Source organism: Tasmannia lanceolata, unplaced genomic scaffold (assembly GCF_043159265.1).
Source record: "Tasmannia lanceolata isolate RefF3 unplaced genomic scaffold, GAP_Taslan_0.1 ptg000012l, whole genome shotgun sequence".
NCBI lineage: Eukaryota > Viridiplantae > Streptophyta > Magnoliopsida > Canellales > Winteraceae > Tasmannia > Tasmannia lanceolata.
The window spans coordinates 29,529,180-29,546,172 of NW_027518689.1; the positions used below are offsets into that span (position 1 = coordinate 29,529,180).

The 16,993-nt window shown below is 39.4% G+C and overlaps 1 protein-coding gene across 1 annotated transcript in view; it reads right to left on the minus strand.

Annotated features, from left to right (window-relative positions):
- The window catches only part of LOC143887815 (Nucleotidyltransferase family protein), a 42,313-nt gene extending 35,703 nt beyond the window's left edge, over positions 1-6,610 (minus strand). Inside the window, exons 1-2 of the mRNA XM_077392007.1 lie at positions 5,471-6,610; positions 68-439 (exon numbers count right to left, since the gene is read on the minus strand). Coding sequence (XP_077248122.1) covers positions 68-439; positions 5,471-6,553 — 1,455 coding nt within the window. The 5' untranslated portion in view covers positions 6,554-6,610. The remainder of the gene's footprint in view (positions 1-67; positions 440-5,470) is intronic.
- Positions 6,611-16,993: the final 10,383 nt, after the last annotated feature.

Genomic DNA, 16,993 nt, shown 5'->3' on the forward strand with positions numbered 1-16,993 from the left:
AAACTATGATAAATGGAATATACAAAGCATCTTAGAATCTGCAAGGAACCAAGCAGTCGCAACTCACCTGCACATTCTGGAGATTATCTGATTCTAAAATCTCTGCAAGTTTCAACAAAATTTCAGCCTTGCTAACATCGTCGTCATCCATTGCAAGACAAACATCAATGTCACTATTGGAAACTCCAAATGAATTAGCACAGGATCCATATAGATACAACTGAGCTCTCGGCCATTCTTTATTTACAAGTTTTTCCAATGATGACAGTAGTTGTTTCTGCTTGGCTTTTTCTTCCTCTGGTGGTATCAGAGATTCATAAATTGAAAGAAAATTAGGCGTAAATCTCTCAATGTCACTACGACAATCCACCTCTCTTCTGCGGTTCCTCATTCGCTGACCAGGTAATTGGGGTCCTCTATGGAAATCTGACCTGACATCCTGAGCATATAAAGGATATAAGCCTTAGATATAATTCAAGAGTACTAGATATGGTCCAAATAGATCATGATAGCTTGTACTTCACAATCTCTTGCACAGGGCCCATTATTAAGAAAACAAGAACATTTTGAGCTCTCAATAGAATATACAAAGATAAATGAAGTGCTTTCTCAAGCTTGATATGCAAACAAAAAAAAACAAGAATTGAGTGAGTACGGTAACAAGGAAACCGGCACTAGAAAAAAAATGAATAATCACCAAATTTTCCAAAATGGGGAAAAAAGAGTCAATCAGTAGTTATGAAAGCAAGCTGACAACTTTGAAAGAGAAATTAGTCGAAATGACTCCACACATCAAGAAAACTAACAAGAAGATAGTAATAATAAATGTGTACACATATTTTTTATTGGTAGCAGATAGTAATAATATTGCAATTAGTAATTTTTCATTAACACCGCAAAACCTTGGAAGAATAAGCATTGTTATGTACCAAAAGGAATTTATATACAACCGCCGTGAGGCTCAAGAAATGCACTTAAAAATAAAATGCTTCACATCATAAACTAATATGATTCTATGGGTTTCTTCAAGGGAAACCAACCTCCTAACCCAAAGCTTGAAGAAAATCTCTCACGACTTATTCAATCCACTAGTCTCTCCTAAGTAGAGAGAATTACAAAAGGAAATAAACTCTCATAAATGGTAAATCATTACAAAAGGAAATAAACTCTCATAAATGGAAAGATTTACAAAAAAGAAATAACTAATATAGAAGTTCCCAAAAGCAATCAAATCTATAGAGGAAAGCTACCAAACTAAGTAACTAAACATGGCACAAAATAAAAGCTAAACATGGCATGAAATAAAAGCAAATGGGAAGGAGCATATTAAGAAGATCTTCTAGCCAGTTTAGCAGGTCCATGATTGCTATCATTCCCTCCCCCTTCAAGATGAACCTTGTCCTCAAGGTTTAAGTGAGGAGACCGGTTCCTAAGATCGTCACAGTCAAGCCAAGTAGCCTCATCGGTAGGTAGACCTGCCCATTGCACCAATGCCTCTGTGATGACTCTCCTTCCATCAGAAGAAATAGGCGGTAAGTCACTTGACGTAGGCACAACGATTCTGACATGTTTCTTTAACACCGACATGTGAAACACTGGGTGTATAAGCGAACCTTCCGGTAACTCTAACTGATATGCTACCTTGCCAAGCGTGCAACGACTTTGTAAGGCCCGCAATAACATTGAGCCAACTTCTGATTAACACGTTGACCCATAGTAGATTGGCGGTAGGGCTGTAGCTTGACGTATACCATATCATAAACCTGAAAATGCTCGGTACAATGTTAATCATGTTGGACCTTCATGCAATTTTGAGCCATTACTAAATTATCCTTGAGGTCACGGAGTAACTGATCCCTGTCACATAAAGCCTTGCCGACATGCTCAACAGCAAACGTACCGGCAATATATCGTTGTAAGACAGGTGCAGGACGCCCGTATAACACCTCAAAAGCATCATCTTCGCTGCCGTTTGATAAGAGGTATTATACCAGTATTCTGCCCAAGGAAGACATCTCGTCCAATGTTTCAGCCGATCAGCAATGAAGTACCTCAAATATGTCTCCAAGCTCTGGTTGAGGGACTCCGTTTGGCCATCCGTTTGAGGATGGTAAGTAGAACTCATCTTCAGTTGGGTTCCCTGTAGCTGAAAATATTCCTTCCAAAAGTTGCTGATATATATATGGGATCTCGGTCGATCACAATGGAGCACGGCATGCCAGGAAGCTTTGAAACATCGCGAACAAAAACTTCAGCGACAACACATGCGGTATATGGATGACCGAGAACACTAAAATGAGCAAATTTAGACAAACGATCAACAACCACCATAATCACCGTCTTACCCGCTGAGACCTGCAGTCCATCAATGAAATCCATTGATATGTCCTCCCAAACTCTATTTGGAATCGGTAGTCGCTGCCACAACCCCCGCCGGAGCCAATGTCTCATATTTATTTTTTTGACAAACAACACATCATGCAACAAAGCGCTCAACATCGCCTTTGAGTCCCTTCCAAAACAAGTTCTGAGAAATACGCTTGTAAGTGCGCAAATATCCCGCACAGGAGAGGTTAAGACTTTAGTTATTTGTGATATTTTTATTGGACCTAGATGCGGGAGATGTCAACATCACTACCCATAGCGCAATACCCTTTAATGTTACCAGGTCGCCCTCCCACTCTCTGACCCGCGATCCAGAGTTGCACGACCCGAAACATGGGTCTTTTGCGACCCGGATTGCCAAAAATGGCGACTTGAGCAACCCTCAGGAAAGGGAGAGACGCATAGAGAGAGGGAAGAAGGGGGAAAGAGAACAAAAAACAACTCTCCTTCCCAGCTTTAATCGAATCATACCTCATTGGAGGAAAAAAAAAAGGAATCGAAGAAGAGGTAAAGAGACTAACCTGAAACTTGTTCCGACATAAACTTCCATTGAAGATCGCCTCTCGAAATGCACTCCATGTAGTATTATAAAACATCCTTCCCGACTTCCTTGCTTTTGTAGAGAGAGAGGGGAGAGAGACAGAGAGAGTTTATAATATCATCCTCGCATGCTTCGATGCCAGCTTCTAGCACAATGCTCGCTCCCCCAAGTTCAAGCAGACCATCAATTCATCAACCCAAACTACAACAAACTCACATATCCAGCCATAGTTGTCAAACTCTTACAAGTCGTACGAGGCAACTATCGAGTCGCCGGGCTTGCAAGTCGAGTCGCCCATGCAAGTCGCCTCTGTCGAAAACTCTTACGAGTCATCTGGTGACTCTTACGAGTCGCTCCGAGTCGAGTAAAAAACTATGACTCTTACGAGTCGAATCGAGTCGTTAGGCCTGGGCTTTCTTGCTTTGATGGTTGAAAACTTTGAAGTAGGAACGTAAAACTTAATTATTTTTGTTCATGCAAGTTACAAGCATGAAGTTATTTACTAGTAAATGGTGGGCCCCACGCCATCAAAACATGAGACGTAAAATGGTTGGCTCCAGTCAAATGCATAGGTTTGGGTAGGGACGGTGGACACCACCTTGTCAATAACAATAGGGGTAAAATGGTGGGCCCACTTTTTGCATTAGTTTGGGTAGAGACAGTGGGCCCCACCAATCCTAGGCATGGTCAATAAATACTGGGCCCCACCCCATCATAGCATGAGGTGTAAAATAATTAGTCCAAACCATTAAAAAAAAAAGTTGGTCCCAAATGCATGGGTTTGGATAGAGTTGGTGAGCTCATCAGATCAAGGGTAAAATAGTGGACCCTACCAATGCTATTCTTGGGTATAGAATATGGCCCCACCCCTCCCAATCAAAAGATCAAAACATGATGTAGGGGAAAATACTTTCCAGGAAAAACTTTTTCTAAAAAAGGTGAGTGACATTTGGAAAGTTACGTGCTTAGTATATATTATGGATAGATGGATATTTTTGGCTTAGTGCTTTATCTATGTGCAATTGGGTTATATTTTTTTTACATGCTTCATCTTTTGAGATATAATATTTTTTTCAACTACATTTCTACTCTTTTCAAAAACTCTTACGAGTCACGAGTCGAGTCGAGTCACAAGTCGTAAAATTAAGAAATCGAGTCACGAGTCGAGTCACGGGTTGACAACTATGTATCCAGCTTTGCAAAAGGGTCCACTTCGATGGACTAGGAAAAGAATGATGCACAATAGTTTATTAGTTTTTTCATATTTTATTTCAAAACTGGGTAGTTATTTTCTATTTGCTTTCATTTAAGATTGAGAATGCAATATATGTTGGTACTTAATTTAGTGATACTTGGAGATCTTCAAATTTTATATATTATGGATTGGATTGGAACTGAAATAAAATGGCATATATGAGGTTTTTTCTTTTGTTTATTAAATGTCTGTAGTATGGACTATAGAATGATATTCTTGTAAAAGTATATAAAATTATATATAGAATTATAGAGTATCAGAGCTACCCGGATTAACGCTCCAAACTAGCCTGCAACCCCAAATAGCGATCCGACTTAGCCTACCCTCATCATACCGAGTACCAGGGTACCCTCGTACCCCGTACCCATTCCCGTATCGCGTACTGGAACGAACCACGTTCCAGGTAGCCTTGCTACCCCTACCCCTCTAGACATTTTTTCACTTACCCATTTGCCATGGCCCACCACTTATGACCCCAAATCCATTGCCTAAACCCAATTTAAACACTTGGCCAACATGACCCACCAATTAAAGCCCAAAACCTATTACCCATTTACCCAAGCCCATGGTCCACCCTCCGCTACCGAGTACACCTTATCCCTTCTCCTCTCCTCCCTTTTTCTCGTTCCCTCAATCCCCTTTATTCCTACAACCTCCCCATTTACCATCCTCTCTTTTTCCCTTTTTCATATTTTCTCTCTCATCTTTTACTATCTAACTAATCCCCCCCTTTTCTTCTCCTCCCCTTTTCCTTCGTTTCCTTTTCACCATTTCTTCCTCTCCTGCTCTTTTTCCCAATCATTCCCCAACTTTCTTACTGCCCATCACAATCCATCCCCAATCTAACATTTCTGATCTGATTTCTTTTAAAGTTGCTTAAGTTAACATACATCATGGCACTTCCTTGGATAGATTAAGTTCTTTATTGATTTTCGGACTCAAAAGTTACCCATTTCAATGAATGATATTGTTGTAAATGGCTGTCATGTTTTGTATAAACAGATGGGAAACATATGCTTGCTGTTTTAATTATGCAAACCCCTACCATTGCTCCTAAAAGTTCACCGGATCTGATTTGCAAACCCTAGTTTAGCATTACAATCCAAAGGTACATATTAACACAGACATCAAATATTTTGAGTAGCTAGCATACAAAAAAATTACAGCCAAAGCATTAAAACACAGAAGTAATGAGACTCAACAACTAAAGTTTCAGAAAAGAACTAACTCATGTAACATATAAAATACATGTCAAAGAAATAACTTCCTACTTCCAAGTATAATTGTACCTTATCACGCGAACTATTACGGGAACTTAGAGCATTCTTGTTAACAGATTCATCCCTGAGCATCAAAGAACTCATAAGTTGCTCAGACATCATATCCAATTCTCCATTCCTTTCAGACGCAAACCGGCCTAGACCAACTACTCCATCCATATTCCTCTTTCCCACCTTCTGAACTCCGTGCCCGTGTTCTTCACCACCACTCACGCCATGTATATTAGCCAAAGACTCTTCGATATCAAATGCGGGTACAGAATGTAAGTTGCTCCCCTTCGGAGGACCAGGACGATCAACCTGAAAACTAAGTGGTAACTTGGAAGAGACCTGACCCTGATTTCTAGACATTTTCCTCTCATCTTTCGCGTAAAAAGGGAAATTCAACCCAGAATCTTCCTTCTCCACATTCAATTCTCCATCACTCGCGCCCTTACCAGAAACCCATTGCCCCAAACCCTTAGATTTCTGTGACTGACTCCTATACCCAACATTCTGCTGTTTTGCCGACGAATTCCCTCCACCTTTCTCATGATGGAAAACTTTTCCTCCATGTAAATTCACTTCAGGGTTTGTCTGGTTAAAATCAGAACTATCACTTCTCAAATCAGGAGAGTGAAATCTCGAAACCCTAGAATCGGTATAATTATTACCTATAGATAAACCCTCGCGATTCAAAAGTTCGGGCTTTAAAGATCCGAATGTGAGAGTGTTGTCTACTGAGATCCGATTTTGAGTTAGATTTGGAGCGAGATTGTGGGGAAGGCCAAAGCGTTGGACGTGGTGGTTTTCGGGGAAACCTGGGGGAGGACGGGAGGGGGTGTTGGGGAGAAAACCAGGGGGGAGAAAATTAGTGGGGAAAGGGAAAGGAGGAGAGGAGGAAGGGGGGCGGAAATCGGGGAAATTTGGGGATGGGAAGATGGGATGGCTAGGGCCCACGGCTGCAATAGCGGGGTCTTGTTGATTGAGAGGGGGCGAATCGGGAGATGGAGAGGGGTGATTTTGAAGTAATTGGAGGAGGAATTGGCCTCCTGTGGAAGGGGAGGATGACGGTAACGGTGACGGAGCTCCACCTCGGCCACTGCCACCCATGTTAGAGAAGAGGAAGAAGAAACTTAGCAGGGAAGTTAGGTCGGGAGGCAGTGTTTAAAAAGGAGGGGGTGGCAATATTAATTTGGAGCTTCCGGGAAAGACGCGATCGAGAAAAGTTAAAGGCGTCGTTGATTCCATTTACCGTACTTGGTACCACACGACCACGCATCCGACGTGTAGTGTTTGTTCCCCCGTATATTCTCACAGGGAAGTGATATATTCGTCCCTTTTTCTTCCTTGGGCCACCCAGCTTTACTGGAAATGGGTAGTCAGAAATAGACTAGAGGGGGCTGGCCTGAGGAAGTACAGGGTGGGAATGTATCACTTCCCCAGTTCCCCATTTCTTTTTGTAGAGTCGGGCTTGTTTAGTTGTTTGGCTTCCACAACTTAAACGTCTGGCAATCTCACGTCTTCTACTATGGCCCTGTTTGTTTGAGATTATGATAGCCGATTGTTAGCCTCCAAACCGATTATGGACTCAAATCTAATGCCCTGTTCGTTTGGGAATGTAACAACCGATTGTGAGCCCTAAACCGATTATTGGACTCAAAATGGGTCCAATAATCGGTTTAATGAGTCCAATAATCGGTTTAGGGCTCACAATTGGTTGTCACAATCTAAGACAAATGTAATTTTCAACCCCTCATGAACTGCTCTAACTTCAGCTTCGCTAGCATCCGAATGGCCAATGGGTTCCGAAAAAGTCAAAATTACTCCACCATCGGAATCCCTCAATAAGCCACCAATGCCAGCAGGGCGCTAGGGCCGGGGTTGCCTTCGCTAGAGCGGTTGAAATTAAGTTTCACACCACTTTTCGAAGGGCATTTCCATGTTTGATTGATCTTTGGGCGGATTTCCTTGTTAGCACACACCTCCTTCCATCCTTCCCAATGCTCATAAGCCAATAGGAACAAAGAGAGTGACCTAGCCCACGCTATGACAGAAGCAATGACTTTGGCTTCGCTAGAGCCGTCAAAATTAAAAGTCTTATGTATTTCCAAAACTATATAATTCATGACATGGATGTGAAGATTGTTTTTCTAATTAGAGTTAGATAAATGATTTGCTACAAGAGTAAAAAAAAAAAGGCGGCCCAGTGCACGAGGCTCCCGCCATTGCGGGGTCTGAGGAGGGCTAGATGTACGCAACCTTACCCCTGCTTTGCAACGAGGCTATTTCGGTGACTCGAATCCGTGACCACTAGGTCACAATGGAGCAACCTTACCGTTGCGCCAAGGCTCGCCCTCTATAAGGGTAAGAAATAAAATTTACAAACAGATAAAATCACTCTAAGGACTAATTCAAGTTCCAAAGCAATGACAAGTGAAGCAATTCAAGTGGATATTTGCCGAATAGATGAGAAATGTGTATATGTTTAATAAATTCAATCAAAACTACTCATTTTTTATAGACACAATGTATTTTAGATATTGAAAAAATCATTTATTTAAACTCAACATGAAAATGATCTCGGGAAAGCTGATGGGATTCTGGAAATAAAGATGATCATAAAAGATAATGTACTTGTAGTCACAATTAAGCTACATATAGAAGGTTCTTAAATGATTAGAGCAATTCTACTTTAATCATATCGTCCCTCCGTATAATTCAAATGTCAAAACCAAGGTCTTAAATTTCGACCGAAATCCGAAATTTCAGGTTCGGTCAACCACGAAATCTAAATTGCATATGCCCAAAATGTTACATTATTTCGTTCGAAATTTTGAAATTTCGATGGCCTAAATTTAAGGAATTCCACGATTTTCTAATTTATTTAATATTTATCCGAAATTCCAGCCAATATTACAAAATTTCGGTAATTTCAGCCGAAGTTTTCTATTGAATAAAATATTATTTTAATTAGTTTCGTGGATTTCGCCCGAAATTTTAGGATTTCGGCTGTAAATTAAGTTGAGGAACGAAACACTTTACGAAACTGAAATTTAAAACCTTGGTCAAAACTGATGATGGACACAAAAGAATCAGTTGCACTCAAATATTAAAGTACCATCTGAAGTCTAATATACACTATCTTATGTCGAGCTACATTTTAAAATATATCATGCATGTTGTGATTGAAAGCTATAGCTAGCGATTCGACTTGGATTTCAGATCCAAATGAATCCAAGTCAATGAGTGCATATCAATGAGTGCATATATTTTTACTATATAAGGAGGCAGGGGCGGAACTACGTATATCAAAGATTTGCAAAATCGTTAATTAAAACGTATACTTTCGGATAGAATTTTAAAAAACTCTTAATTTTATCGGTAATTTATTGCTATAAAATAGGGATTTTATTAAAGGGAAGTGATATTCCCTTTAAAATAGGGATAAAATCTCCCCTAACGTTTCTGTGAGAATGGTCAACTGCTCGAGGATATATTCACCCCCTTTAACGTTTTTTTTTGCCTTTAAAACTTAACAAATAATTTTAAAGGCAATTTTATCCATGATATTCCCTTTAAAATAGGGATAAAATCCCCCCTAACGTTTATGTTAGAGTGGTTAACTGCTCGAAGATAAATTCACCCCCTTTAACCTTTTTTTTGCCTTTAAAAATTAACTAAAAATGTTAAAAGGCGATTTTATCCGTCAGATGGGTGGAAATATGAGGGTCGAAGTGAAGTTAGAGGGGTCTGGACTCTGGACCATTAACACCATGTTTGGCAGCATGAAATTTTTTCCATGGGAAAATAGTTTATAATGTAGTGAAAGAGGGCCAGAGGGGTAACGAGGCTGAGAGAAGGAGAGACTTGAGGGGAATGTGCCATGTGGGCAAATTGCCTTTTTTTCCTGGGACGATATATATTCGGACCCCTGTAGGATAATTCGCACCGTTTTTGACGTAAATTGAGGCGACTTTAACACCTTTTAACGCCAATTCACATTAAAAGGAGTGCGAAAAATCCTATAGGGGGAGTGAATTTATCATTGCCCTTTTCCTAAACCAAATAACTGGTTGTACGTCACTTGTGATATGGTGGCAACAACCAATTTGTTTACACAACTACACTAACCCACCTTGTCTTTTCCATTAACTTTCTCTGAAGTGTTAATACACATACATGAATGTTTATACTTATTCCAATATCTATATTTCCATTTCTATGAGTTTTTACCATTTGGGTGTGAACTGAAATTAAAGGCAATTGGGTTATCATTATTAAGTTTCCATGGAATCTGGCCTTTTGGCATTGATTACTGACCATTTCTAAAAATATACTCCCTCCAAGAACTCTGGTCAAACATATACTCTCCATAGCACCACTCATCAAAAGAGAACCAATTCTATTTCTATAGTAAAGCTTGCTTGGTTCTTGGAGGAAGTAGAACTCTGGTCTTTATCCCTTTCATATTTGGTTACTTGAAAATTTAATTTTGGGTTTGTTTTGAATTGCAAAAATTCTACTTTTTTAAGTATTGCATTTCCTATTGTTGAAAAGGATATATCATGCTTTTTTTTTACAACTAGTCCGGCCCCCCAGGTGTAAATTCCTGGTTCTGCCCCTGTAAGGAGGTATTATTTTTTTCGAAGTCCAGGAAACATACATTCATCACTCATTCCCCCATGGAATAAGAATTTGTAGCATTGGAAGAGATTTTATCTATGATGAAGTAATTAATTTAAGTTGATTACGTGAAATCCAAGAAAAATCTAGTTGATTCTCTCTCCAATGGCCTAAGAAGAAAGTTGATAGCAGCATTATCAAGGGAAATGAGTTTTAATAAAAGTTGTACGTACTATTGAAAACCTAGGTCCAATTGGATGAACTATTTGAGAATTTATGTATTACTGCAAATTTTAATGAAATCTTTTCATTTTTCATTAAATCCTGAGTTGAAGCAAATCTACTGTTGGTAACCTAGGTTCAATAGGAAGAATGAATTATTTGAGAATCGATGCATGCACTAAAAATTTTAATAAAATATTTTCACGTATCCATTTTTATGATGTTATTACATTATATCTTGAGAGTCGGGAGGTTGATATAAAGTTATCTTAACAAGTCTATAGATCTTTATATTATAGTGTATATATGATCACTACTGATTGACTAGCCTATATGAATGTGAAAGTGCTAGATTTCCCTTCCCTCCCTCTAAATCACTACTCCTTTTGTTATCCTTTCTCCCTCCTCATGCTGATGGCCTAAATCATCTTTTAAATCCTCTTTTTCTTATGTCCGCGGCTCCGGTTTAGGCCCCTTCTCTTCGATTCATCTCTCTTACTATGTCTCGGACATCTATTTCTTGCTTCTTCGTCCCTCTCTATCGAGCCATGGTCTCCTTTGTGGGCCTCTCGCATGATTCGTCTCTTGTCCTCATTTCGTGATCAACTTGAATTCTCATCTTGTAGGATCGTTCTTGGATCCAATGATCAGACAATTCCGACCATCCGATCACTGAGATGCAACCCATACCCACGTACCAGTTTTAGAGAAGATCAGCTATTGCCTCTTATGGAACTTATTCCATGAAGTGCAAGTGGTCAAGCTTCCCGATTACCAAGTAGATTCTTATGCAGATCTCTTTGTCTTTTTATGATATGATATATGTTTACATTTGGAATCATTGTAACGTTCAGAAATAAATTGCAAAGGGACTAGGGTGGCCATCAGTCAAGAATCGAAGACAAACAAATACCGATTTTGTTTCTTTCTTTTTATTTTAACTTTGGATCTTGTTGAAAGTTCAAGTTTAAAGTGACCTGCTGCTACTGTCATCTTAGCAAAATAAAGAGTTTAAACTATAGATAGTTCTCGATATCCATGAGTTAAACTTGCTGATTTCAAGCTTCTTTAAGTTTCGTGTGTGTGTGTGTGTCTGACTAACAAAATTGACAAGCTGAAGAAAGAGCAGACCTTTTTCAGAAAGCCATTGCTCTCACAAGAAATTTACATCGAAAGGGTGCAGTAAAAGATTCAACATGGATAAAGCAAAACCTTTTGGTTCTCCACTTGCAAGTTAGTTTAAGTTACTTGTTAAACGAATTCCATGAAGTGAGAAAGAAAAATAAATAATGAAGAAAGTTCTCTATTCTTCATCCAAATGAAGATTGATGTGTGTCATGGTGTGTACAAGGCCTGATATTTCAGCCGCCGTTGGCATTGTTAATAGATTTATTGCAAATGCAAAGAGAATTGGATAGTAGGGAAGTGGATTCTCAAGTACCTCAAGGATACATCCAAGCTATGTATTGATGATATAATACATAGATGCAAATATGGGTAGTGATTCCAGCCCCTTTCAAGCTTGCATTTCTCATCCATTTGACGGCAATTGCGATGGTTTGGTGGTCACGTAGTTTTTCCCATTACTTTGAAGGGTTTATTAAGTTAAAAAGATTGGTATGCCATCTTATTTGTTTGCTAGATTTTTTATCCCATTCTTTTATAGTCATCGTATTTGTTTTACTTGGTGTAATTTCATTGATTTACACATAGGAAAAGTAGTGTGGTTCTTCAGTAAATTTCTCCTTACTAAAGCTACCTACTTCTTGATTCAGCTAACATTGCAGTCTGGACTTCTACATCTTTTGCCAATTAATCTCTTAGCGGCATTTTGAACTCTATTCGCTCAAGGTGTAGCAAGGTTGATTGGCGCAATCTCATTTAGTTCAAAGGGCACATCCCTCGACACACCGTCAAAGCTTGGGCCCTGTTTGTTTAAGATTATGTCAACCGATTGTGAGTGCCAAACCGATTATTGGACTCAAAATTATGTTTAAATTTGAGTCCAATAATTAGTTTAGCCCTGACAATCGGTTTTCATAATCTTAAATGAACAGGGCCTTGGCAAGACATCCAAGGGAAGCTGAATTCTGCTGATTGTGTCATCCGATTTGGCATCTATGCTGGCCGTGTCTTTATCCTTTGCAAGAAGCAATTCGAAATGATGGACCATTTATTCTAAAGTTATGCTTACTCCTCAAACAGGTACCGAAACCAAAATTTAAAACCATGCTCATATGTGGCCATCTTTTGCTTGTTGCTGATTAACATTATGTTATAATGCTCTCTCGCACGTCAACTCGTATGAAGGGTGCAATTATGGATTTTTTCAGCATCCCCACCTAAGGACTAATGTTTTTTCTTTCTATAAGCGGCGCCCCTAAATGCCCTTATTAGTATGATATCCCCTGTGAAGATTTATTTTGGAGAGATTCAACTGTAAAACAAAAACCTAGAGAGGGGCAGCTAAACGACGGTCTCTAGATTCTCTAACTTGACGTTAGAAAAAAAAAAAGTTTACCAATACTATCAGAGTAGCCTATGTTCCCCCAATTTACGAGCAAAACTCCGGAATTCCGAAAACGAATTCACAGGAGAGCTACTTGCAACCTTCTCATGGAGTACCCATTGCCTTTGGATCAAAGCTTACTCTCATGTGTTTAGATCATTAACTGCCTGTGGAAATCTACTCTTACTGCCCATCACCAAGCTCTTAAGGTCTTGTTTGTTTTAGATTGTTGCAACCGATTGTGACCCCAAACCGATTATTGGACTCCAAATTGTGGGCCCCAAAAGAATTTGGAGTCCAAAAATTGGTTTGGGCCCACAATCGGTTGTCACAATCTAAGGCCCTGTTCATTTGGGATTATGACAAACAATTGATAACCCCCAATCCGATTATTGGACCCAAAAGTACAATAATTTTGGGTCCAATAATCAGATTGGGGGTGGCAATGGGTTGCCACAATCTCAGACGAACAGGGCCTAAGACTCCCTGTTCATTTGGGTCGTTCGCTTCATATTGTGACAGCCGATTGTGGGCCCCAAACTGATTATAGGACTCAAAATCTGAAACGAACAGGGCCTTTAGATTATGACAACCGATTGTGAGTCGAATTGTTGGACTCAAAATCAATTCGACTCACAATCGGTTGTCATAATCTTAAACGAATAGGGCCTAAGCTCGTAACTCATACAGTGAGACAGGCCACTACTTGTCGAAGCCGAATTGCCCTTGTAAGGGGCTTCGGTTTCCCCCACTCTTCAACCACACTGAGCTATCAGATGCCCTTTTTCTGATCGTAAAGGGTTTGAATATTCTGCTAAATTCCATTAAAAGTCCTGAAATGCTATCAACAGCCAATAAAAAAAAGTCTTAGTAGTGTGCAGAGTGCCATTTTGAAGACAAGGGCGTGGGACGTATCATTTCCCAATGCAAAAATTATGTTAAGAAAATAAGTGATTGCTCACATCCACGAAAGAGACAAAGAAGAAAAAGTCACCACCTCCCTTATATTCCATTTGTTTTATCTCTGATAGGAAGACTTGTTTTCGCGGAAGCTATGCTATCTATGATAGGAGCCTCTTACCTAAACCATAGCCTGCACATTGCAAATTTGCAATTGAACCCACCTTGATCGAATACTATTAGTCATTTGATCTAGCAATCCTAGATTTTAGTTCTCCCGAGGGTAGCTAAGGGTAGCTAAGCCATATCGATTTTTGCAGGCCTTAATCTTTGTTAGAAATTTTTAAAAGATAAAAGAGTTGAAAAGTCAAAGATACCTTTTCTTTTAGTTTAAAAATTTGGAGGGAAAATTCAAATTAATGTTTCCCTCTCTTGTTTTAAAGTAAAAGATTTTTGTTTGGATGGGGATTTGAACCCAAGACCTTGGTGTGTGTGTTTGAAAAGGGAGCTCTCATTTACAAGTAAAAAACAAATAGTCCGGCCCACATTGCTTTGGAACAAAATTCTTCTCATCCATATAAGATGGAGAGTTGAAGAAAAGCTTGGGCCTTCAAGGGGCCTTAGAATTTGTTGGATTCTAGACTTTTAGAAGATAACAAATCCATGTTCAAAACACACACGCGCGCACGGGCTGGCCAGGGACCCGTGGTCCGAGTAAAGTATCTTTTTAGTGCCCAAAACGTTTTTTATTTTCCCATTAAAATTAAATCAATTTTTAATCTCTCCGCCGTTTCATATCCAACAACGGTAGGCACTAATAATGGTGATTAATCATCCTCCAACAGTCATTTTCTCATCTATAAAAAGGAGAGAACAGCACCATTGGAGCACACAGCTTTTACAACAAATTGCTTCTGTTTTCTGGTATCTTCTTCCTCTGTTCCCTCTGTATCTAAGTACTATTCCAAGGTGGTTATGGGTGGACTAGTTAGAGAGTGCACGTGGACTGGAGCCTTTCTGGCTGTTTTATCTTGGAGCGTCGGTTCGCGGATCCCATTGCACCGTAGGGGGCGAATACGATTCTTAAGGAGAGTAACAATGTTGCACGACTCAGCCTTTCTTCCACAAATCTGATTTTACCAACGTTTTCAACAAAACAGATGAGTACAAATTCGTTTTTTAGTTCCTTGGAAATCTAAAACAATGCTAATTTAGAGACAGAATAACCTATATCTTTTCTGGATTCAATCAAGCCATTAATCAGACCTTGCTAGGCCAATATGTTTTTACAACAATCTTACATATGGGATACCCATTAGGGATAGGACCATGACCATATGCGCCCATTAGGGATAGGACCATGACCATATGCGTCGCATCATTATGATCTACAAGATATACGGTCTGGATTGCACATACATGATACAGTCAAGTTTTCATACTCGAATATTTACAGGCTATTTGATGTGGGTGATTAAGAGCAAAGATGAACGTATAAGACAGGAGCACAACAAGAGAAGAAACAAGGAAATGGAAGCAATACTTACCAAATTGATATAGGGAAATGTTTTCAGCACTACTGTATTTTGATGAGGGGATCTGAATGTTAGAGATCAACCTATGGAAATGATTTTTGGGGCACAACCTATTTAGGCTGTGGCCCATCTAATGGACGGTTTGGATCATCCTATGGTGCGGGCCATACCGTACTTTTAATATAGTGAGGAGTGCCCTCATCAAAATACAGTAGTGCTGAAAACATTTCCCTTGATATAATATCAATAAGGTTTTTGCTAACATCCATCGCAACAGGCATTTCGCGGATGGGCTGTTGCATGTGAGAGCAGCCACGCAGGCTCAATTTCAGCATATTTTCTCTTCATTCACGAGGTGGCTGCTCTCACATGCCACAACCCATCCGCGAAATGCCTTCTGCGATGGACGCTAGCAAATCCCTATCAATAATATAATTTTGTCCAAAAATTCCCCAACTCCATCTCATACAACACATTATATACGACTCTTAGGAATCTCTACAAAACATTAACTACTAGAATTCTCAATACCACAATTTACTAAACTTAAATAAACACAACTTACTAGACTTAATTAATGAAACTCAACTTAGTAGACACTAGTTAATGAAGCACATCTTATTAGAACTCTAATGAAATACAACTCACGGGAACTAATAAATGAGGTAATTGTAAAAGACGTCTTTCTAGCTTTTATTTCAAAACAACCTTGGATACTCCATCCAAACCAACTAGCCATCCAAGCCAACTAGCCATGACATGGCTACCAAGTTGGCACTCATCACTATTTCTTGGGTTGGTTACAGTCCATTCATGAAAACAATCAGTATTTCAAAACGCGGTTGTGAGCAGAGACGGAGCCAGGAATTTGCAAAAGGGGGGGCGAACAAATATTGTTATATAATAATTGAGAGGAAAGTGTTTCTGCGCACGTGCGTAGGGAGCTCCTTGCGCACAAGTGGCTTAAAAAGCCACCGATTGGTTCGTATGGCAGGTCCACCTCTGCGGGGTCCACAAAAAGTGACCAATCAGTGGCTTTTTAAGCCACTTGTGCGTAGGGAGCTCCCTGCGCATGTTCACAGGATCACTTTTCTCAATAATTAATAAATCTTCTTAAAAGCCTCAAAGGCACCATGATATTGAAAAAAAACCAACAAAAATGAGTTAACCAAATACTTGAAAATAAATTTTCCATGGCAAAAAAATTCTCTTCTTCCAAACAACCCCTAAGAGACAACCATTATTTCAAAAAGAAAAATGCTTACAAGAAAGTCACTTCTACAATAAAGTAGGATACGATTTAACTTTTGTAGAGTAATAGTTTTGCGCAAAAAGGGATTGCCCACCTTTTTCACTTAGGACAGCCCCTCAAGTGAATTTTTTACAACTCTTTTACACTATAGTGGGTTGTCCTGTGTAAAAAAGTGGGCAAGTATATCATGGCCAAAAAAAGGGGAAATATTTTAGTAAACAGAAAGATACGATATATGCAAAAGTTGGAAAGGCCAATTGCACTATTTTTAGAATTTAAATGTATATGAAATTTGTTTTGAGATTTTTTAGGGGGGCAACACTCCCCCCTTGCTCCCCCCTAAATCCGCCCATGGTTGCGAGAAAAAATGCAGCAATAGTAAATCATATAGTACTCGGTTGACGCAGCTAAGCACTCACTTGATGTGGTCATAACTTGGGAGGGTAAAAGGAGTTTCGATTAACATTGTAGGAGAAAACGTACGTGGACTTAGACAAGAACACGGCCCA